Genomic DNA, 25,098 nt, shown 5'->3' on the forward strand with positions numbered 1-25,098 from the left:
CCAACTCAGATTGCCGAAATTATGAGTTGTTCGAGGAAAATGGTATAATGGTATACAACGCCATCAATTTTGTTAAAAGGGATCCAAATTTACTCAAAAATAAATAAATCCACGAAGCTCCTGGGCGTAAAACAACGGAACTTATCGATACAGCCATCATTAGAAAAAGCAAGGGTGATCCTTTTAAATCATTCCGAGTGATTAGCGGAAATAAACAACGAATTTGGGCTTAACGTATCCAGAAGACACAAAAAAAAAAACATAAGAGCACGGCTGGACTTTGCTAAAGAACATTTAGAAAAGGACGTCAAATTTTGGAAAAGGGTTCTGTGGAGCGATGAAACTAAGGTGAACCCTATCGGATAGGATGGAAAACCATTTCTCCATCGTTACAGGTGTCAGGCGTATAACTTCAGATATACGTACACTGCACTTGCCAACCAATTTGGATACCTAAACATTCTCAAAAATACCATAGAACCATTCGATTTGGAATCGATGCCAGTGAATTGGATTTTTTTCCATGACAATAATCCAAAGCATGCAGCTTAAAGTATGAATAACTGGCTCACTGAAGAAAGTATTAACGTCTCGAGGTGGTCAGCCTAAAGTCCCGATGCAAACTCGATGGAAAGTTTATGGAACGACTTTAAGATACAGATTGCCAAGCAAAAATTTCAAAAATTCGGAAGAACTTTGTACTGAATGCAAGGGGGCATAGTACGCAATCCCACAAACGAGGTGTCAGATATTAGTGGAGAGCACGCAAAGACGATGCCAAGCAATTTTAAAAAAATGTTGGTGTTTAAATGAGTTAAGCATCCACCCCCTTTATTCGGTAAAAGTGGCGCATCCTAATAATACAGCTCAATTCACCACAGCTGATGACACTACAACAGAACTCACCTCATCAGTACCCCAACTCACTAAACAGAAAGGAAGGACAACGGCATAACAGACACATTCGTTTACGCAATTCGCCACATACAGTTCGGCTATAAACATTCGCATTCAATTTTACGTCAACAACATCCGTCCCGCGCGTTATAGTTAGTTATTCGGCAACAGCGATCTGGCGCGCTATCTACATACGTTACCATTTAAGTCGATTACTTAAATAAATAAAACCCTTAATTCTAAGTAAACAATATTTGTACAAAGTAAAATATTTTCGTGTTAAATAAACTTATAAATTATAAACTTCAGCGAGATTTTTATTTTATTTGTGCGTGATAACCATTTAATAGAAGCAGAAATAAAATACTGGTTACAAACTTAAACATGGTCCTTCGAGGCATAGTGACAGGCACTATGGATTTAAAAAAAAAAAGCAACTAAGCACGTTTATAAAAAATAATAATAATTGTGTGTTGATTATAAAAGTGCTGTGCAGTGGTAAAATAAATATACATATATACAAACAAACTTCCATAAAAGTGTGCAGTGCAAAAACAAAACAGTGCACTGACTAACCAGAACAAAAAACAAAAAAACTAGATACAATACGCATATATGTATATGTATATAACAACCTATATGCTTATGAATATACATACATATAACAGTGAGGTGATAAAAAAAAATCTGATAGAAAACATTGAGAAGAAGTGACACACACAAAAAGAAATTACAAAGAAAGTCCAAATCAATTATCATTTCTGGGTTCTGACGGATTGATATCTATAATATTTACAATTGGGTTATGATTATTTGTATAAAACCTTGGAATTGATTCATTAAAATCACCACTCAGAAGTCGTTTTATCCGTTGTAACCGAGCGATCAACAAAGAAACATCATTTCTAATATGCCACAAGACAATATTAAAAATGAAGTTCATAAACCTCACGCTGTCAGATAAAACGATATCATCCCCTCATCGCGGGTGCTAATACCAGGAATCAGGAATAATGGGATGCCCAATTCCTCTCTCACTGGAAAAGAGAGAACAATTGCTAAACGTCAAAACCACCTAAACTTTGACAGTTGACTGGATTGAGGAGGTTTTGACGTTTAGCAATTGGAAACGAGCGATGGCCAGATTGAAATCTTACCAAAAAAATATATAAATGGATGGATTTGTTGCATCGTTCAAGACCTCTTATCAAAAATGCAAAACAATGAAAATTAAATAAATTTGTGAAATTTAAAGGTATTTGATGAAATGTTTTGTAATTTGAAACATCATAGTATTATTTTCAGTTGAAAATTATTAAAAACTTTTAATGATTGAGAGCTAACAACCTTAAATCCTATTATTGGGTATTGAAAGGACAAAAGTCAGTTGTTATAATATTCTTTAAAAATATTTAAATAGTTTCTCCATATAATAAATAACCACTATTTAGTAATTTATATTCGTACTAAATGTTGGGTATTGGGTTAATAAATGCCCAAAAATTGTTATGGGGGCATCCCATTATTCCTGCCAGGAATAAAGAGATGTTAAACTTATTCCAGTGTGAGAGCGCCTCAAAATTAGCGTTTTTATAACATTTTCCATTATGGCCAGATTGAACAAAATTACAATTTTTGGGCATTTATCAACCCAATACCCAACATTTAGTACGAATAAAAATTACTAAATAGTGGTTATTTATTATATGGAGAAACTATTTAAATCTTTTTAAAGAATATTAGAACAACTGACTTTTGTCCTTTCAATACCCTATAAAAGGATTTAAGCTTGTTAGCTCTCAACCATTAACAACCATACCATAGTATTGAAAATAATACTATGATGCTTCAAGTTACAAAACGTTTCATCAAACACCTTTAAATTTCACAAATTTATTTAATTTGTATTGTTTTCATTTTTTATAAGTGGTCTTGAACGATGCAACAAATACCTCCGTTTACATATTTTTTTGGTAAGATTTCAATCTGGCCATCGCTCGTTTCCAATTGCTGAACGTCAAAAGCGCCTGAACTCGATCAACTATCAAAGTTCAGGAGGTTTTGACGTTTAGCAATTGTTCTCTTATTTCCAGAGAGAGAGGAGTTGGACATCTCTTTATCCCTGCTTTCGATTTGCAAAGAAAGTAAATGAAGACTGACTACAGAAATGATCCTGTGAAGTATAGTCAGGAATAATGGGATGCCCAACTTATTCCTGTGTGAAAGCGCCTAAAAATAAGCTTTTTTTTATAACATTATCCATTATGGCCAGATCGAGCAAAATAAGAATCTTTGGGCATTTAAATTAAAACACCCAACATTTATTATGGTTGCAAATTATTATATATCGGACTTTTAATATATGGCGAAACTACTTAAATCTTTTTTTAAGATTTTATGGTATATTAAAACAATTAACTTTTGATCTTTCAATACTTAACAAGGTGAATTAAGCCTGTTAGTTCTCAATTAATAAATGTTTTTAATCATTTTTACTTGAAATATAATTCTACTATGCAAAACGTTTCATGAAATATATTTAAATTTCGCATTTTCTTTGATTTTCATTGTTTTAAATTTTTATTAGCTATCTTGAACGGCGGCAACAAATTCCTCCGTTCACATTTTTGGTATAATTTCAATCTGGCCCTTCCAGTCATTCCAATTGCAAAACGTCAAAACCTACCCAATCCAGTCAACTGTCAAAGTTCGGTAGGTGAGCGGCATAGATAACTTGATACGAGACTCTTTGGTTCGAGAGAGAGCTGTCAAAACTTGCATTTTTTATAACATTTGCCAATGGTGCCACTGCTGAAAAATATTAAAATGGGTATTTAATAAATTATACAAAACACTAAATTAAACACTTTGAAAATTCATACATATATACATAAATGCTAAAATGCAAAATCATTAAGTAATTGACATAAACATTTATTTTGCCAAAATATGTTCGCACAGTTCAATGAAATTTCATTTCACACTAATTTCGTCAAGTAATTATAGCGCTGCTCTTCTGGCATCCCGCCTTTTTCACTAACTGCTGGTTGACGGCACCTCGATTGTGTTTTGTTGCCAGCTCAGAAATCAGATCAGGGTGCCTTGCCAGCTGACAAGCGAGAGAGCAAGAAAAGAGATTCTGATCAAGTTGGCTATGTTCGTAAATGCATCATGACTTTCAGCATAAGCAACAGTAGCAACACTGCAAGTTTGACGTTTGATACTTCTTATACAATTTTTGACAATTTGCAGATACATTTGTTTGCATTTTTGAACGCGTATAATACTAAAATAGAAATTTTGCTGAATCTAACACTAGATGAAATTTGTGAGCAAAGAAATGATAGATTTTCTTTAAATTTAAGAAAAAGAAGGGTATTGAAGTCAAAAAGAAAAATTTGTAGGTACAAATGTTTGTCTTTTAAAAGAGAAAGTATTTATAGAACAAACTTTCGGGATTTTTAAGAAACAGTTTAAAATTTTAAATTATATTAAAGCTTCGAGCATTAAAGCCACATCTAATGTAATACTCGCTTGCGCTATCTTACACAATTTTATCATAAATAAGGGAGGTTATTCTGAACATATTAACGATACAATAACACATGCCGATATGGAAACCAACAATGAAATCGAAGGAATTCAAGATGCCCCCATTCGCCGTGTTGATTCAGATGATATCAATGGAATCGATAGAAGAAACTATTTTACCACTCTGTTTTCATCAAAAAAAATTTACTTTACCTCACCTTCCTTTATTTGAATAATTTTTTTATTACTTTTTCTGATGAACTTCATTTTAATTTTTATTGTTTTCATTTACATTTTTAACTTCGGTCACAACTTTCTTCCACAATATATTTTTTTCCTTCTACCCGATTTAAACTCGTCCTCCATATTCAACCGTACTTTCAGCAATAACTGTGTCTCCGCATTACTGAGATTTTCACTAAAAATTTAAAAATAATAATTTATACAATTATTATTAACATAATTTAACTAAATTTCAATACAAAAATTAAAATAAAACAGTTTTGCACTTACTTTTCGTCAGACATCGTAGTTAAATGCAGTAAACAATTTTTTGATAGAAATTATGAGTGACAGCTGATGCGCGTCATGATGCATTTACGAACATAGCCGTTATCTATGGTGAGCGGTTCTCACATTTCCATTGACAGGAGAGTTGGGAATCTCTTTATCTCTGGTACGTGTAAAGTTATAGCAGAATCAGTCAAAAGCGCTACTCCCTTCCTTCCTTTTCCTTCCTTAGCGAGCAAAATGTGTTAAAAGTTGAGCCTGTGGTAAAAATGCAGAAATCAGCCATCTTTGTTTGTTTTCATTTGAACAATGTTGCCATTGCTCAATACGCATATGTATATAGTTTTGTACACATCTATATTTTCAATTACAATTTTTTATAATATAAAATATCAAAACTGAAAAAAAAATAGTTTATGTATATATTTATAAGTAATAGCATTCGACTCTGATTTTGAGTTATTTTAAGAAAATTTCAAACATATTGAAGACAACATTTATAATTACTACATTAGATCGAGATTGGCAACCCTGCGTTGTGAGAGAGCAATCAGCTGACACGTTTCCACGGCAAAAATCCAATGCCGTGGATTCCTACGGCATCCTACGGCAAAGAGAGAAGGGAGTAGCGTTTTTCACTGTTCACTTACATTGCGGGCCCATAATATAGGTCGTATCAGCTGACACGGGCCACAATTCTACGTTTTTCACTGTTCCAGCTATTAGTTTGCCCAATTGTGCTAAGAAATGCCGACCACTGCTCTATACATATTTTTAATATACAAGTGTGTTATGTATATCAACCAGAGATAAAGAGATCCATAACTCTCCTGTCACTGGAAATGTGAAAACCGCTCACCTACCGAACTTTGACAGTTGACTGGATTGGGTAGGTTTTGACGTTTTGCAATTGGAATGTCTGGAATGGCCAGATTGAAATTATACCAAAAATATATGTGAACGGAGGACTTCGTTGCCGCCGTTGAAGATCGCTAATAAAGAATCAAAGAAAATGCGAAATATAAATATATTTCTTGAAATGTTTTGTAATTTGATGCAAAATAGAATTAATTTTCAATTACAAATGATTAAAACATGTATTAATTGAGAACTAACAGGCTTAATTTACCTTATTAAGTATTGAAAGATCAAAAGTTAGTTGTTTTAATATACCATAAAATCATAAAAAAGGATTTAAATAGTTCCGCCGTATATCAAAAGTTCAATATATAGTAATTTGAAATCGTAATAAATCTTGGGTGTTTTAATTTAAAATGCCCAAAAATTCTTATTTTGTTCGATCTGGCCATAATGGAAAATGTTATAAAAAACGCTTATTTTGAGGCGCTCTCACACTGGAATAAGTTGGGCATCCCTGATATCAACAACAAAAACAAAGTGCATAATAAACATAAAACTAACTTCTTATAAATTAACAAACAATATACAAAGTGCATTCGGGAACATACCTGCACATAACTCACTTCGCTTTTGTGTTTTTCTCTCAGAGCAAACATACATATATATGTACATATATTTGTACATATAATTAGACCAGTGCTTCCCAAACTTTGTTTTGCCATGACCCGGTAATTTTCACACTGCCCTTTCGTGACCCACTTAATAATATTAAACTCAAGACGGTTACATGAGATTAAATAATACACGTTTAATAATAGTAAGAGAAATGTTTTATTAATATTAAATTATAATATTTTGGTATCTTTGGTATCTTTGTTACTCACTTTGTAGTGCGAAGTATGTAGCTGTTGGTTATTTTTAATAATAGAGTTCAAGTTTGCTGAAATTGCTGAAATTGCTGAAAGTTTTATTCTGAGATCGGGTTCCACTTCCAGTCTGTTTCAATATTTATTTTTAAGGTAAACTAGTGTTGAAACCCCAGCTTTGTAAGTGGTTACAAAAGGCATTAAAAAAATCATTGCTTGATGAGCTAGTATTGTGTATTCTTGACGACAAGATAACCAAAAATCAATCAATGGTCTTATGTTAAATGTATCCTTGAGTGCTGTATCAGTTGACAGCTCAATCAACGAATCGACATCTGAATCAGAGAACGGCTTCCGTTGAGCGCAAAAATGTTCATGCACGAACAATACCCGAACTATCAGCCCATTCGGCTCAAGCGCTCAAAATGGCATTCGTGAATGTTTTCGCTACTGAGCTAAATTCAGCTCAATTGCGGTAAATTAGTTTGTTTGCTGAGTTTATTCACGCTTGAGTTGAAACAGATCTACTCAGGCGTTCGCTCATTCGTCTCAACAATGATCGTGTTGAATGAAAACAAAAGAGCAAACTCAACGCCTATGAGCAAACTCAATGGGTATGAGCAAAGTCAATGGGTATGAGCAAACTCAACGCATATGAATAAACTCAATGTGCTTGAATAAATGCGCAACCAGCAGCGCTGCTGCAACTCTAATGACTGTGAAGAAGATGAAACAGAAATAAATCAAAATATATAATTTCACAACAAACATATACATAGGTGTATTTATTTTCATAATAATGGCAATGGTAATGGAAAAAATAACATAATCACATTTCAATTCATACTTATTATACTTATATAAGATATGCATATTAATTTTATTTAACTGTGGAAAGTTTTGTAAAATGATTTTAAAAAAGCTGTAAGCTATCTACAGATTTTGGGCCAAGCCGATTTCTTTTTTCTGTAATTACGTTTCCAGCCAAAGAAAATTCGCGTTCTGCTGATGCACTACTAGCCGGAATTGAGTGAAGTTTTAGTGCCAATTTGGAAAGTTTTGCATACAATTTTTCATGATTTTTCCACCATTGCAATACATTGAATTCGTCTGTTATTTCTTTCCACATTTTCCTTGCAGTAGCTTTCGATTTCTTCTGTAGGCGTTTTTATCGTATTTTTTGACTTTTTTTAATAATTCCGGAAAGAAAAAGAAAGCATCTTTTCGCTTATGTGCTGCGAGGTTTGTTGCATCCAGTAAGTCATCCGAATCACTGCTCTCAAATGAAAAGTGTGACGTTTGTTTAAAACTCAATGAAAATTTTATCAAACCTTACCACTGGTGGGGGGAAATGAAAAGACCTTCATTGAGTGAGAAATATTTCATTCTGATTTTATTGTAAATATTGTACACCTTATATACTATTTTAAGTCTTACTTATCTAGTTAAATATATGTGTATGTACGGCACACCACATGGGGTTGTTTTCAACTATACAATGCAATACATGTGTGTGTGTGTGTGTGTGCTGTCATACAAGATCTTGAGATTTTTGATGAAGAATACGGATACAATAACCACAATAAGGGTTGTTTTTCTGTATTGTATTCTTATTACATATTTTTTCTTTTATTTTGCTGCATTGCATGTAAATGCATTATGTATGTATGTATGTATTAATATATAAATAGATATTTATATTTAGTATAATTTCGGCTTTGCATATAAATAAGCATGTTCAATGATATTTGAACATATTGCCGAGGGAAAGAAATGATTATTAGTGGACTGTATATGTTTTTATGATCTTAATGCCCGGTTTCACAGTCCATACTTATGTTGTACTTAAGATAAAACAGGGAAATATTGTTTTACAGTTCATACTTATGTAATGCTTAAGTACTGAAAAGGGGAGACTTAAGCAGTGCTTAAATAACAGCTGATTTTTGTTTTGAATTTGCTTTGAATTTTCAGCGACATCTTTCGTAGCGTAGGGCAAGTGTCCGTTCGTTTGCACTCAATAACAGCTTATGCTTTTCCTTCAGTTCCCATAGGTGCTCCGACTCGCTAGTGATGAAATTTGGGGTTCTTTTGTTGTTTTCATCAATTTTTGATATAATTTTCCTCGCAAATTTATGTATTGTCTGTTATAATTTAAATATTTCAAACATATTTTTATGAATGACATTTGTAAAACATATGTTGCCCATAACGTTGCCATATATCATAATAAAATTTTATAGAAATTGAGCATTGACTGTGAAACGCAAACGACCACTCAGTTTGCAACAATACTTAGCTAAGATTTTATTTAGGCACAACTTAAGTATGGACTGTGAAACCGGGCATAAGTATTACAAATTTCTTAACTTATCTTATTTAAGAAAATAAACATGTTCAATTTTGAACATTCTGCCAGACAACAAAAGTGACTTCCAGCCGCAGATTTTAATCGACGTTTGGTTTTTAGTTAGTCCGTTTGCTTTAACGCTGCCATGGTATTAGTAACTCCCAAATGGTTGTTACTACATCTGCTTTTCCAACTGGATCTATTATGGCTATTTCAATAGTTTTATTTACGTCTTTTTTATTATGGTCCTTCTCCTTTTCTTTATCGCGTTGCTTATCCTTCTCCACTTCAGGTTTCTTTGATACATCGTCCTTTTTTGTATCAATAGTTTGTTTGTCGTCTCTCGTCTTAGAAGTTGTGTCTCGTATCTTCTTGTCTTCATCTTTTTTTGTTGTATCCACACGTCTTTTGGCGACACTCCGACTGGCATCCGACGATGATGACATTGTTGCGTAGCCATAACAACTTGTACCCGGAGTTCGGGAGTTGATGACCACCTTGGCTCCGATAACTTTGCCATATTTAGAAAATATAGTTTTCAGATCACTGGCTCTCGTTAATGAAGATAACCCCGATACCAAAAGATTACGTGAAGGTTTTGTCAGCTTTCCTGTGGACGACAATTTTGTAGATGTATTCACTTTGTCATCCTTCTGCGAAGTCTTGTTTGAAGATGATTTTCGTTCACTAATGTCTTTATCCTTTTTGTCGCCGGACTTCTCATCTTTTCTCTTTGATTTATCGTCATCACGCTTGCTGCATTGGCGTTCGTCCTTACTGCTGCTGGATCCACCCTTGGATGTTCTTGTGTCCTTCAAAGCTGCAACCGTTTTTGTAGTCTTTTGCGCTGAATTCCTGCCGGTATTAGCACCTTCTGCATCGGTGCATTTTTCCTTTATGTATTTTAGTGAAGTAGTAAAATCTTCCTTCTGTGTTTTAGCATCATCTTCCAAAATATGATCAGCTACTTCAGTTTCGTCTTCAAACGATTTAACCTGGACTTAACTTTCCCACATTTTTCCAAAATGTGAGCCTGCCGGAAGAGATAGATGACAAGTTACCAATTTAGTTGGTTGTTCCTCAGTTTTTGAAGTTCTTCAAGTGATTCTTCTTCAACTTCAACTTCATGTATGTTTTTGTCTTCCTTTATTACTTCTGCTGTTTCTTCCTTAGCTGAAGACAGATATATACAAGGTAGATAAAAGATTGGAACTTTTGTACATTTTAAATCCGAGTCAAAACGGTACAAAATTTCAGGTTCTTATTTTATTGCAAAATCTTCAAACAGGACATCACGCTGAAGAGAAATATAACTAATTTCGGACTCTCCTTTTTGTAATCTCGCTATACAAAGTTTGAGATTTTGGAAATACTCCGCCGTTATTCCAAATATAAATTTTCAACTTCAGGAAAAATTTTTGAAAAATAATTTGTGTGAAAATTGTGCATTTGAAGAAACACAATTTTCAAATGTTTAATATGATCACTTTTTATTGTAGTGATTTGGTGGAGATCTTCCATTACTTCTCTGAGGAGTTGAATTTTCCTCTTGAATATGAAGATTCCAAGATCCAAATCAAATGTATGTGACTTGTATTTATTTGTCATGTTGCTGCTTGTTTTTCTCCAAAGAAATCGTTGGAGGTATTTGATTTGGTCGCCTAGTTGACCTTGCTGTGCCTCGACTCACAGCCGCTGAATATTTCTTGGATAGCAGTTAGATCACTGCGTTTAGTCTCTGCTAAAACGGCTTATGCGATCGGTTTTAATGCGGGAATATACACCCGTCTTACAATTATTATTTTTATTTTGTCAATATGCGGGAATATACACCCGTCTTACAATTTAATTTTGCCTGTATTTGTATTAATAACAGGGCTTTTTTAAATTTGGCTCAGCTCTTTTTTTTTGTTTTAGGCTCGATAGGACCAAAATGTTAATAAAGGTTCTAATATGCGGGAATATACACCCGTCTTACAATTATTTTTTTTATGTTGCCTGTATTTTAAATACAGGACTTTTTAATTTTGGCCGAGCTCTTCATCCGGTTCGAAGGACCAAAAATGTTAATAAAGGTTCTAATATGCGGGAATATACCCCCGTCTTACAATTATTTTTTTATGTTGCCTGTATTTTAAACAGGGCTTTTTTGTATGTTGTCTGTTTTTTTAAATAGAGGACTTTTTGATTTTGGCCGAGCTCTTCATCCGGCTCGAAGGACCAAAAATGTAAAAACTCAAAAAAGATTATTTATTCCTTACCTCTGGTGGGGGGAAATGAAAAGACCTTCATTGAGTGAGAAATATTTCATTCTGATTTTATTGTGTTTTTTTTTTTTTTTGAAGAGATGTGGGGGGGAAATCTTCTTAAGACACCCTGGCGGGTAGTGTCGGATTCGCTTGATGCGCCTACCGACTAAAACCCCCCCACACTGGTTGCCAACCATATGGTTATGAACCTAGAAAATAAATTGCGGGAGAAGGAGGAAGATTCAGTTGCGAGCGGCGGTGGCCCTCAAAAGAATCTGACGCTAATAAGCGAAGCTCGAGGTTTTGGTTAGGTGGGAGCGGAAGGATTTGTCAGGATACGTGGCCTTCTGAAACGGTCGGTTTTCTTGCACCTGAGAGTGGCAAGACAGTTGATGCTGGGGTTTGCGTGGGATGCAACTGACGCCCGGAGATTTCCAGCGTAAGAAATAGCTGCCGATTGAATGGAAGGGAGATTTGTTTCCACTTGGATCTGTTTGTTTCTAACATACCACGGGAAACTAAGGGCTGATCTGAGTAGACGCATGTATGTGGATTGAAGCCTGGACAGTTGTCTGGGTGAGGCAGAGCCCCAAATAGGGATGGCGTAGGAGCAGATGCTTCTAATGATGGCATTAAAAGCTCGCTTTTTGGTGCTTTGTGAAACCTTTTTATTGGTGAAAAAGGGTTTTAATGCGCCGAAGGCTCCATTGGCTTTACCTCGAACTGCTGTGATTTGTTTCGTCCAGGTTAGCCGCCTGTCGAAGACAACACCGAGGTATTTCGCGGAAGGGCTCCATTTGATGGGAAACCTATTTACCAAGATTTTTGGTGGAATGTGTTTCCTCCGTGAAAAGAATATTGCCTCTGATTTGGTTGTGTTGATGTCGAATCTCCACAACCAGTACCAGTCGAGGACGGTGGGGATGAATTTATTGAGGGCGGATGTGCTGAAGTTAATTGTACGGGAGGCGTACAAGAAGGCGACATCATCTGCATATTGTGCTGTAAGGATTTTCTCCTCGGTTGGGATGTCGTAACAATAAATGTTGAACAGCACTGGGGAGAGTTTGGACCCCTGAGGAACTCCCGCCGTGATCGGGTGAGCTTCGGAGAGCTCACCATTCACCCTAGCAGTGATTTGCCGGTCAGACAGGAAGGATTTAACTAAGCCAATGAGGTATTGTGGGAAATTTAGTTTTATTAGCTTGTAAATAAGCCCATCATGCCAGACCCGATCGAATGCTTGTTTACAGTCAAGCAGGAGCATAGGGATGTGTCTTCCTTTGTTGAGGTTGTTAGCGACAAATTCGGAGACCCGCAGAAGTTGGTGTGCGGTGCCGTGTTGCTTTCGAAACCCATGTTGGAAGTCGGGAAGAATTTTCTTTTCCGAAACAAATTTCTCCAGTCGGGAAAGAATTATGCTTTCGGCTACTTTGCTGAGGGTGCAGAGTAGGCTGATGGGGCGATGGTTTGCCGGATCGCTTAGAGGTTTTCCCTGTTTGGGAAAAAAGACGATTGTGGCGGCTTTCCAGGCCGGAGGAAAATATTGGAAGCGCATCATCGCGTTTATGATGTTGTTTAGGGCAACAAGGTGTTTCCGCGGTAAGATTTTCAAGACGCCGTTACCGATACTGTCGTGGCCTGGAGCTTTCCGGTTTTTAAGGGAGCGGATAGCCTCGGAGACTTCTTTGGGGGAGGTGGGCTGAAACTCGACCGTTTGGAAGGTTGTGCTCCGGACAGTTGCTGACACTTCTTCGTGAAAGGAAGAGAATTTTTGGAGGCTTGGAAAGGGGGAGCATTGGTTTTTTAGGGATTGAGCAAAGACGTTGGCTTTGTCCTTGTCTTGTGGATAAGAGATCCCGTCTTTAATTAGGGTGGGGAGGTGAAGTTTACGATTTCTTAAGGATCTGATAACCTTCCAGCAACTTTTAGGGTGCTGTTCGGCTTCAGCGATGTAGGAGTTGAAGTCTTCAGAGCTTCTTTGGAGGAGGAGAACCTTTAATTCCCTTTGAGTGGAGTTTAAAGTTTGGCGTAGCCGGGGGAGTCTGTGCTTTTGCCAGAGTTTGCGAATTTTGTTTTTCCTGGCGATGAGTGCTCGGATACGTAGGGGAAGATTATTTCGGTTTGTGGTAGCTTCTATTGAGGAGGTGGCTGAGATTATTGAGCTTTGGATTTCCTCCGTTAGACTTGCGACCGCCTTATCAAGATCAGCTATGGAGTTGATTTGGGTGCAAGTGAAAGCGGAAGTTTCCAACAAGAATTTCAGGTGGAGGAAATCGGTTTTGGTTTTTAACAGAGGGAAAAGTAGAGGGCGATTCGCGAGCTCCAGGTAGACCGGGGAGTGGTCTGACCTGAGCTCCGGGAGAGTCCAGGGATCTCTGTTGTGGGTCGCGTTTTTTGTGAGAAATAAGTCCAGGGTGCTTGCTTTGAACCTGGGATTTGTAGGGTGGTAGGTCGGTTCGGAGGGAGCTTCGATGTAGAAGTTGTGTTGGAGAGACATTCTCCAAAGGGTTAATCCATTAGTATTATTCGTAGAACGATTCCAAATCCTATATTTAGAATTGAAATTGCCTGCGATAATGGTAGGGGTGGAGGAGTTGAAGAGGGATGAAATGTTGAGAGGGCTTTTGTCAGGAGGGATATAGAGAGTGATGATCCTGTGCCTGTGTGAATTGAGAAATACATCAATTCCTACAGCCTCGAGTGTTGAGGGGCCAGTGTTGGCAGCTAGGTGGTGGATAGAGTTCTTCACACAGATGGCGACACCGCCCCCTTTGGAATCTGGCGGGTCGTTTCTGTAGATTGTGAAGTTCGGAATATAAAGGGATTTTTTGGAGTTTAAGTGAGTTTCGGTGATGCAAACGACATCAATGGATTTGTCTTCTATTAGCTGGATCAGTTCGATCCTTTTGGAAGTGCAAAGCCCGTTGGCGTTCCAGTTTAGGATTATCAGGCCACGGTTAGTTCCTGAAGACGGTGGACAAGAAGTCCCGAAAAAGCTTCTCTAAGTGAGCAATATTTGGGACAGGATTGGGCGTTGTGTTTTTGGTTGCGTTTTTGGCAACCTCTGCGTATGAGCGAGTGGGCCCTTGTGCTCGTGGTTGGGGTTGGGGTTGAGATGGTGGTGTGGTCTGTGCCGCGGGGCGGGTAGCTCTTTGTGGGAGAGCCTTGGTAGTCTTTTGGGCCTTTTTTGGAGGTCCGGGTTGGTGTTTTTGGGGGGCTTTAGGGCAACCCCGATAGGTGGCGCGATGAGCGCCCTTGCAGTGAATGCAGGTGGGCTTCGCGTTTTTCTGCTCTTTGAGAGCGCAGGATGCCGTGGCATGGGAGCGACCGCAGAAGGCGCAGGCCCATGGAGCGTGGCAGTAGTTTGCCGTGTGGGCGAAATTCAGACATCGGAGTCATTGCGGTATGACTTTGGATTTCCGCTTTGCCTCTACTCTGACGCTGAGGCCAGCGATTGCTTTCAGGTCAAAAATCGCCTTCGCCGAGGAGTGCGAAGGGTCAAGGTTGACCGTAATCAGGGGCCCTATTTTTGTGCCCCTTCGCATGCGGTGAATGCTCTTCACCGCAGCATTTTTCATCCTCAATTCATTGAGGATGGTTTCGTCATCGAGGCATTCGAGGACGCCTCTGATCACGACAATCAGGTCCTTGTCTTGATGGAGCTGATTTGTGGTATATGGGATTTCGTGCCTTTCCAGGGCAGAAGTGAGCTCCCGAAATCCGTCAACGGTTTCGGGGTAGACGATGATGGCTTCAGATACCACTTTAGCCGATCTGATTTTTATGTCTGCTTTGCGCAGACCGGAGCTCACCTTCTCCCACGATTCCTTCTTGAGGATTCGAATGGGAGGAGGGTTTTTCTCCTTAGGGGGGGTTAGATCCTCACTTTCATCGGAGGAGGATGACGAAAGGAAATCGTCAATTACGACGGTTTCAGGGGGGGATGTGGTGCGGCGCCGCTTTGGGATTTCCCGTTTGGGTTCTTCCCGTTTGGGATTTTCCCGTTTGGGTTTTTTCCGGCGGCGAACTTCGATGAATACGGTGTCATCGGGTGGATCGATGCTCATTTGAGCGTTTTCGGGAGAAGGAGAGATGGTAGCGTCGTTGGTATTTTCGTTGTTGTTGGAGTTGTCGTTGGGATTGGAGTTGATGGTGATGGAGGAGTTAAGGTTGTTGAGTATATGCTCTACTCTGAGCAGATACTCGCGGAGGTCCTTAACGAGGGCGGCAAGCTCGACCTCGCTAAGAGACGCAGGGTTTGGGAAATTCATCGCTGAGTTGTCACAACTCGCGATGTTATTCCCTTTCACTATGTTTTTTGTTTCAGTGTCAATTTTCACTGATTTTTCACTGTGCACTGCACTAAACACTAAACACTGCACTGTAATATTCACTGCACTGTGATGTTCACTGCACTGTTTTGAATAGGTTGTTTGTAGCTAAGCAGGCATACGGCCTTGCTAAGCTTGTGTGTTTGGGTTTGTTTGCGCTACCTGTGACCGTTTACGTTGCTGTCTGCTGTAAGACTGATTTTTTGTATTTTTTGTATGTGATTTTATTGTAAATATTGTACACCTTATATACTATTTTAAGTCTTACTTATCTAGTTAAATATATGTGTATGTACGGCACACCACATGGGGTTGTTTTCAACTATACAATGCAATACATGTGTGTGTGTGTTTGCTGTTATACAAGATCTTAAGATTTTTGATGAAGAATACGGATACAATAACCACCATAAGGGTTGTTTTTCTGTATTGTATTCTTATTACATATTTTTTCTTTTATTTTGCTGCATTGCACGTAAATGCATTATGTATGTATGTATGTATTAATATATAAATAGATATTTATATTTAGTATAATTTCGGCTTTGCATATAAATAAGCATGTTCAATGATATTTGAACAATGTTGTGTCCGATTTAGATGTACACGGACTAACTGGAACAGAAGACAATGGTGATAAATTGATGTCCAAGCAGTCCATTTGAGAAATACAAAATGGTTTAAGGTCGTTTTCATCATTTGGTTGCATGTGTAAAGCAGGCGGATATAAAAAAAGCTGCCTTATGCCACAGACCGATATTTGGAACCCATATTGCATTTAGGTTTTTGATGATGTTTGCCTTCAACCCTGCTATAGCAGGTACATCTGTCGTTTGAAGCTCGCATAAATGGCGTATTTTGTTAATAGATGGCACGACGAAACATAAGGAAGGTGAACTACAAAGTTGTAGTTTCTTGGAAATTACTTCAAAACTGCTGCATAGTTCCACAATTTGTTGCAGTGTTGACATATCTATCAGCATCAATCGTTGGCTTTCTTGCTTCTCTTTCAAAATTTCGTTGATGCCAAACCAATTGTCTACTATAGACTTAAACATTGAGAAGTTTGAGTTCTAGCGTGTCGGGCAATAATTTTTTAATGTAGTTTGTAATAGATTCTGTAAATTTGATTTTTTAAAAAACTTAACATTTTTTTTTTGCACTTTTCAACAAGCTCGGTTGCCTCCAAGGAATCAGCAAGCAAATTAGCAAGCAGCAGCCATTTGCTTGCTTTTTTTTGCAATTTAATCTTGTGCTATTCTCTAAAGCTTTCAAAATATTAGCACCTCTGTCTGTCACAAACTTAATTTGATCCATATTGTTAATGCCGAACTCACATAACAATGGGCTCAATTTTGCATAAATATTTGCAGCTGTAGATCGCTGGAAGTCCATAGATTTCAAACCCAAAAGTAGATCGTACAACTGTGAATTTTTTTCATAGTGCATAGTGACTCCTAAAAAATTCCTATGTACATAGTTGTTGGCCCACATATCTAATGTGACGGTTGCTCTACCACTATTAGCAATGTTGGCTATTTCCTCTTTAATTTCAGCCTTTTTCTCATAAGCTTTCCTTTGAGTAGCTCGCGATATCGTTGTTGCATCAGGGAGCATGTCTTCTATATCTGCATTTTCTCCATATTTTGCTCCAATACTTAACAAAAATTTTACGAATTTTCTAAAGCCAACTCCATTAATTGCTGAGAATGGTTGGCAGTCCTCAGTAATCCAGGCAGCTTTTTTTCGTCTGGTGTTACAGTTTTTAGCAGCGCCATCTCCTTAAGCGATTTGCAGCACTTATGTGGTTTAAATTTGAAGAATTTTTTGGAAAATATTTTAAAATATTGTTACAGGATTGGCAGTATATAAATCCATTCAAAATAGAGCCATCCTCTTTAATAATTTCAGATAATATATTCCAAACATGGCTCCTTCCCTTATGTCGGGCTGACAATGTGTAGGCGTTTGTACGTATTTTTTCTAAAATATTTTCTTGCTCCATATCGACGGGATGACAAATACATACTAAAATATAAGTTGTGTACCAAATTCTTAGTGCAATGCATGTGACGCATAAGCTGATCGCGAACAAAGCATACAAAAACAATATACATACCAGAGAACTGCAAAACTCATTTTTTCCTTGAATCAGCTCATTCGCAAAAGTTTCTATTCAATTCCAATCACTGAGCGAAAGTGAGCTAAACATTTCGTGAAGTGAGCAAACGTGAGCAAAGCATTTCGGACCGAAGGCTGACATTGTACGCGAATGAGCGGTTCGGTAACATGAGCTGATTTTTACTCAATGCTGTGTTTCGCTCAGTGATTGGAATTGAATAGAAACTATTGCGTATGAGCTGATTCAAGGAAAAAGTGAGTTTTGCAGTTCTCTGGTATGTATGTACCAATGTGTGCAGCTTCCGCGTGACATATGTACATACAATATTTTTTATTTTTGCACATTACATTTCTTTCTTCATTTGAGCTAATTATTTATTACATACACATTTATGTATATGATTCAATTTATATACATAGTTACATAAATATATAAACATACATATATTATTTATTTCTATATTTTCCGCGCTACATATACATACATTTATGTGCGATTAGCGACAGCGTTGCCAGAAAACGCAAAAGCTTCGGAGATAGCCAAATGTGATAACTGCCGGAATCAGTATGAGTTGACAAAGGGAAAAAATTCAAAATGAAACCAGCCAGGAATTTCAAAATTTATACTCGACAGTGACTAATTGCATATCAGTGTTAAAAACACAAAATATCTCCACAGAATCGTGGGACCCCATCATAGTAACTATTTGTGCAGAAACACTCCCTGATGCTGCGTTACTACGATGGGAACAATCACTTGTAGAAAGAAAAAAATGCCCACATGGGAACAAAAGAAAGCATTCCTCACTGCGCAATACGACATAGCTGAGCGAATTGACAACAAAAATATAAATCTAAAAAATCATCAAAATGACTCAAGTAAAAACTTGTTCAAACCTCAAGCCAGCAATAATATGCAATTCAATAGACACGTTAATAAAAGTCACACTTTCGTGTCAAACCAAACTAATAAATGGCAACCATTATGTGAAATTTGTAAAGGAGGTCACAACATAAGATCTTGCGAGAAATTTAAAAAACTTTCCGTTTCTGACAGGAACAATCTTGTCAGACAACATAAACTTTGCATCAACTGTCTGTCGAATGCTCATACGACAAAAGACTGTGACAGCAAATTTAATTGTGTGTACTGTCAACGAAGACATCACTCACTGCTTCATATTACCAACTTTCAAAATATGAAGCAAAATCAATTTCAAACAAGTAAGGAAGGGCTAAGTTCGGGTGTCACCGAACATTTTATACTCTCGCATGGTAAAGAGATAATCGAGATTTCATTATCCGTCATTTATGTACATATTTTTCAAATACCGTATTTGTGTAAAGTTTTATTCCGCTATCATCATTGGTTCCTAATGTTTATACTCGTATTATACAGAGAAGGCATCAAATGGAATTCAAAATAGCGATATATTGGAAGAAGGCGTGGTTGTGAACCGATTTCACCCATATTTCGTACACGTCATCAGGGTGTTAAGAAAATATTATATACCGAATTTCATTGAAATCGGTATAGTAGTTCCTGAGATAGGGTTTTTGGTCCATAAGTGGGCGACGCCACGCCCATTTGCAATTTAAAAAAAAAGCCGGAGTGCAGCTTCCTTCAGCCATTTCTTCCGTAAAATTTAGTGTTTCTGACGTTTTTTGTTAGTCGGTTAAGGCACTTTTAGTGATTTTCAACATAACCTTTGTATGGAGGTGGGCGTGGTTATTATCCGATTTCTTCCATTTTCGAACTGTATATGGAAATGCCTGAAGGAAACGACTCTATAGAGTTTGGTTGACATAGCTATAGTAGTTTCCGAGATATGTACAAAAATCTTACTTCCAAATATGCCCCTCCCTAATGCGATCCTTTGTGCCAAATTTCACTTTAATATCTTTATTTATGGCTTAGTTATGACACTTTATAGGTTTTCGGTTTTCGCCATTTTGTGGGCGTGGCAGTAGGCCGATTTTGCCCATCTTCGAACTTAACCTTCTTATGGAGCCAAGAAATACGTGTACCAAGTTTCATCATGATATCTCAATTTTTACTTAAGTTACAGCTTGCACGGACGGACGGACGGTCGGACAGACAGACATCCGGATTTCAACTCTACTCGTCACCCTAATCACTTTGGTATATATAACCCTATATCTGACTCTTTTAGTTTTAGGACTTATGTGAACAAAACTATAATACTCTCCTTAGCAACTTTGTTGCGAGAGTATAAAAACCACGGGGTTGGTCGCTACAACTACATCAAGTAGTCCCGAAACCTCAAATCCCGAAAAAAGGGAAGAACAACCATGTTGCTCTAAAGCAGCAAAAATTCAAGCGCTTCATTCAGAAAATGAAAGCAAAATTCTTTTACCCACTGCGGTCATCACCATAGAACATAAGTGTGATTTGTTCAAACTAAGAGCACTAATAGATCAAGGATCTCAAAGATCCTTTATATCATCAAAGGCTCAAAATCGGCTCCAATTGCCAATAAAACATTCAAATTTCCAAATTTCGGGAATGGGAAATATGCCTAATTACCATAGTATCTCCAAATGCGGATATTAGAATAGATGCACAAGCCATCGCTCTACCGCAACTTACAAATTTGCTTCCAAGCTATGAAGTAAATAAAATACACTGGGAAAAACGCTCACATCTCAAATTAGCAGATCCCAATTGTCATACTTCATCACAAATCGACATATTATTAGGCAGTGACTTAATACCTCAAATGATTCTTGAAGTTATAGAGAAAATCTCCAATAAATTGTTAGCCCAAAATACAATCTTTGGGTGGATTATAGGTGGCCAAGTCCCTGAAAAAATCAATTCTTTCACCACACAAGTGGAAAATATCTCAAACGAGTTCTTAAATAATCAACTTAAAAAATTCTGGGAAATAGAAGAATTACCCCAAATCACCCAAATTTCGAAAGAAGACCAGGCATGCGAAGCCTATTAAAAGTCCACAACAACAAGAAACGAACATGGTCGTTATGTTGTCCGACTACCATTCAAACCAACTTTTCCTGAAACCATAGCTCTAGGCCACTCTAGAATATCAGCAGTCCAGCAATTTCTGGGCCTGGAAAAAAGCCTGATAAAGAAAAGTGAGCTTAAATCGGCATACGATAATGTGATGGACGAATATCTTGACCTCAATCATATGGAAGAAGCTGTACCATATGAAAAAGGTAGATATTTATCGTTTTAGCTGCCACATCATGGGGTAATAAGACCTGATAAAATTACAACAAAAGTACGAGTGGTTTTCAATGCCTTAAAGTGTACGAGCTCAGGCAAATCACTCAATGATGTACTATACACAGGGCCAACATTACAACCCGATCTCATGTTGCTAATTCTAAATTGGCGCATGTTTAAATACGTTTTCAATGGGGATGTAGAAAAAATGTACAGGCAAATTCTGGTACATGAAGATGACCAAGATTTCCAACGTAAGTATAGTCTTCCCCTAATCAAGTAATAGTCCAATCAGCGACTACAAACTTAAAACCGTCACCTTTGGCATCAATTGTGCACCCTATTTGGCCATTAGAACATTACATGAAGTGGCACAAACAAATGCAACAAATTTGCCTTTAGCATCTTCTGTGTTGCAAACCCAAACGTACGTGGACGACATACTATCAGGTAGCCACAGTATCGCATTAGCATGCGAATCACTATCGCAAGTGATCAAAGCATTAAATTCTGCAGATTTCCCCCTAAAGAAAATTACTTCAAATCACCCTGAAATTATAAAAGACATTAAGAAAGAAGACTTATTAGATACAGACTTCCTTAAATTTGAAAAGGCTAGTACAACCAAAACTCTAGGGATTCAATGGAATGCGATAACGGATCAATTCTCATATACAATTGAGTCAATATCTGATATGTCCGCCATTACAAAACGTCAAATACTTTCCTCGGTGGCAAAACTTTTCGACCCCGCAGGATGGCTTTCGCCAATAATGATTCAAGCTAAAATCCTCATTCAAGAATTGTGGCAAGATGGCACTGAATGGGATGAACAGGTAAAACCTTTACGTTTAGCGAAATAGGTTCAATTTGCTAACAACTTACATACCATATCTGAAATTCGAATCCCTCGATGGGTAAATTTCATCCCTAACATTAACGCAGAATTATATGGTTTCTGTGATGCCTCTGAAAAGGCTTATTGCGCAACAGTTTACGTACGCACTCAGTACGATAACAAAATATCCTCACACCTCTTGGTAGCCAAAGCCAAAGTTGTACCTTTGAAGACACTCAGTCTGCCACGGCTTGAACTGAATGATGCTCTTCTGTTAGCAAATATAATTTCAATAGTCCAAACCCATCTCAAATTAAACGATCATAAAATGTATCTTTGGTCAGACTCAGAGATAGTTTTAGCATGGTTAGAAAAACCACCCTATACCTGGAAGACCTATGTATCTAACCGAATATCTCAAATCTTAGACTTAGTTGGCCCAGCAAAATGGCACATGTTGCAAGCAGATAACCAAGCGGATCTTGGGACAAGAAGCTGCAAGCCACTGCACCTCAGCAGCACTACACTCTGGTGGAACGGTCCCACATGGCTAACAGAATCACAAGAATTCTGGCCAAAGCCTCCTGCTCGGAATATCATACCTCCGGAAAGTCGGAAAATAGAAAATTTTCTTATCACTCCAGAAGAGGATGATATTCTCCACAGATTTTCATCAGTTCCTAGAGCACTAAGGGCCGCTTATATTAACCAATTCATTCAAAGACTTACACAAAAAATGAAAGGAGCTCCAAATGATCCTTGGGTACAACTAACGCATTCCGACTTGCAACATGCCAAGGTCAGTCTAATACTATATACACAAACTCGCTATTTCAGCAAAGAGATATCAAAGTTGCTTGAAAAGCGACCTCTCGAAAAGGGAAGCTCACTTCTCGTTTTAAATCCATTCATGGACTCTAAGGGATTAATAAGGGCAAATGGAAGATTAGCGAACTCCAGCCTTAGTTATAACGAACGACATCCCATCATTATTCCAGAGAAATCCCGTTTTACTTACCTATTTCTAGCATATCTGCACCAGCTTACACTGCATGGTGAGAATCGCTTAATGCAACAAATGGTCCGTCAAGAATTTTATATACCGCGACTAAAGCGACAAATCAATAGGACGATTTTCATGTGTAAACCATGTACCATGTACAAACACAAAATGCGTACGCAGATCATGGCAGCTTTACCACCTGAACGCTGCAACTATGCTCTACTCTTTACCATCACTGGGGTTGATTTTGTTGGACCTTTCCAGATAAAGGCCTCCATGTTAACGTCTTCTTAATTTAGAAAAGGGTATGTGGCTGTGGAGGAAGGAGGATGGAGTCATGTGTAGAAGTTCACGCAAGTGAGGAAAGTTCTCTGATCGCCATTCACTTGGGAGTGGCCAGAAACGATTCTTTTACAAGCTCAAGCAGCTCACTACTTCCGGTCTTTGACCATGTATCCTCTGGGTAGCCTAAGAACATCCGTTCGAAGGCGAGCTAAGGTGAGAAGGCGAAACATTCCCTACAAGGGTTGTGCGCTGGGTTTGGGACCCGCCACGTAAAAAACACCCCCAGTGAAGAGCTACAACCAGCCTCGGATGAGAGACCCCCCTTTTGATGACGACCATGGCAAACGAAATAAGGACTACGAATTGAGGGCATGCACCTGGAATGTCCGGTCCCTTAATTGGGAAGGTGCCGCTGCCCAGCTGGTTGATGTCCTCGTAAAGACAAAGGCTGACATCACCGCCGTCCAAGAAATGCGATGGACGGGACAAGGACAGAGACGAGTAGGTCCTTGTGACATTTACTACAGTGGCCATATCAAGGAGCGCAAGTTTGGTGTAGGATTCGTGGTGGGAGAGAGACTCCGTCGCCGAGTACTATCATTCACTGCGGTGAATGAACGTCTAGCCACAATCCGCATCAAAGCGAGGTTCTTCAACATATCGCTGATTTGCGCCCACGCCCCGACGGAAGAGAAGGACGATGTGACCAAAGATACCTTCTATGAGCGCTTGGAGCGCGCTTATGAGAGCTGCCCCCGCCACGATGTCAAAATCGTGCTTGGCGACTTTAACGCCAGGGTGGGCAAAGAAGGTATATTTGGCACTACGGTCGGTAAATTCAGCCTCCACGACGAAACATCCCCAAATGGGTTGAGGCTGATTGACTTCGCCGGGGCCCGAAATATGGTTATCTGTAGTACTAGATTCCAGCATAAGAAGATTCATCAAGCTACCTGGCTGTCTCCGGATCGAAAAACTACCAACCAGATCGATCATGTTGTGATAGACGGAAGACACGTCTCCAGTGTTTTAGATGTGCGTGCGCTCCGAGGTCCTAACATCGACTCGGACCACTATCTTGTTGCAGCTAAGATTCGCACCCGCCTCTGTGCAGCAAAAAACGCGCGCCACCAAACACAAGGAAGGTTCGACGTCGAGAAGCTGCAATCACAACAGACAGCCGAACGATTTTCTACTCGGCTTACACTCCTGCTCTCTGAGAGCACTCGTCAACAACTCGGTATAAGGGAACTGTGGGACGGCATTTCAAACTCCTTACGTACAGCTGCAACCGAAACCATTGGTTTTCGGAAAGTGCAAAAGAACAGCTGGTACGACGAGGAGTGCCGTGTCGCAGCGGAGAGAAAACAGGCTGCCTACCTCGCAACGTTACGATCGACCACTACACGTGCGGGATGGGATAGATACCGAGAGTTGAAGAGGGAAGCGAGACGCATTTGTAGACAGAAGAAGAAAGAGGCTGAAATGCGTGAGTACGAAGAGCTTGATAAGCTGGCCGACAGGGGTAATGCTCGAAAATTCTACGAAAAAATGCGGCGGCTTACGGAAGGTTTCAAGACCGGAGCGTATTCCTGTAGAACCCCCAAAGGTGATCTAGTCACTGATGCCCAGAGCATACTTAAATTATGGAGGGAACACTTCTCCAGCCTGCTGAATGGCAGTGAACGCACAACACCAGGAGAAGGAGAACCCGATTCCCCAATCGATGACGATGGAGCAGACGTTCCATTACCCGACCATGAAGAAGTTCGAATAGCAATTGCCCGCCTGAAGAACAACAAAGCGGCAGGGGCCGACGGATTGCCGGCCGAGCTATTCAAACACGGCGGCGAAGAACTGATAAGGTGCATGCATCAGCTTCTTTGTAAAATATGGTCGGACGAAAGCATGCCCAACGATTGGAATTTAAGTGTGCTATGCCCAATCCATAAAAAAGGAGACCCCACAATCTGCGCCAACTACCGTGGGATTAGCCTCCTCAACATCGCATATAAGGTTCTATCGAGCGTATTGTGTGA

The 25,098-nt window shown here is 38.6% G+C and overlaps 1 protein-coding gene, 1 long non-coding RNA gene, 1 other non-coding gene and 1 pseudogene across 3 annotated transcripts; all 4 read right to left on the bottom strand.

Moving 5' to 3' along the window:
• Positions 1–1,744: 1,744 nt before the first annotated feature.
• Positions 1,745–1,952, bottom strand: LOC126751837 (small nucleolar RNA U3). The gene has a single exon (XR_007665935.1). It is a non-coding gene; the product is annotated as a small nucleolar RNA U3 (small nucleolar RNA).
• Positions 1,953–2,986: 1,034 nt separating this feature from the next.
• Positions 2,987–3,087, bottom strand: LOC126751843 (small nucleolar RNA U3; annotated as a pseudogene).
• A 1,525-nt stretch (positions 3,088–4,612) lies between these two features.
• LOC126764487 (uncharacterized) lies at positions 4,613–5,945 on the bottom strand. Its single transcript, XR_007668015.1, has 3 exons — positions 5,589–5,945; positions 4,942–5,196; positions 4,613–4,846 (listed from the first exon to the last, which is right to left on the bottom strand). It is a non-coding gene; the product is annotated as an uncharacterized LOC126764487 (long non-coding RNA).
• Positions 5,946–7,418: 1,473 nt separating this feature from the next.
• On the bottom strand, positions 7,419–15,538 carry LOC126751415 (SAFB-like transcription modulator). Its single transcript, XM_050461661.1, has 2 exons — positions 15,154–15,538; positions 7,419–10,015 (listed from the first exon to the last, which is right to left on the bottom strand). The coding sequence occupies exons 1-2, from the start codon at positions 15,536–15,538 to the stop codon at positions 9,150–9,152; spliced, it is 1,251 nt and encodes a 416-aa protein (XP_050317618.1). The 3' UTR covers positions 7,419–9,149.
• Between the last annotated feature and the right edge of the window lie 9,560 nt (positions 15,539–25,098).

The sequence above is a fragment of the Bactrocera neohumeralis genome, chromosome 2, assembly GCF_024586455.1.
Source record: "Bactrocera neohumeralis isolate Rockhampton chromosome 2, APGP_CSIRO_Bneo_wtdbg2-racon-allhic-juicebox.fasta_v2, whole genome shotgun sequence".
Lineage (NCBI taxonomy): Eukaryota > Metazoa > Arthropoda > Insecta > Diptera > Tephritidae > Bactrocera > Bactrocera neohumeralis.

Bases quoted from the DNA above. Each gene is read 5' to 3' on its own strand.
- LOC126751415 (XM_050461661.1), bottom strand. From the start codon at position 15,538: ATGAATTTCCCAAACCCTGCGTCTCTTAGCGAGGTCGAGCTTGCCGCC. The intron at 10,016-15,153 runs GTGAGGATCTAA...GGGAAAGTTAAG, and splicing joins GTCATCCTCCTCCGATGAAA to TCCAGGTTAAATCGTTTGAA.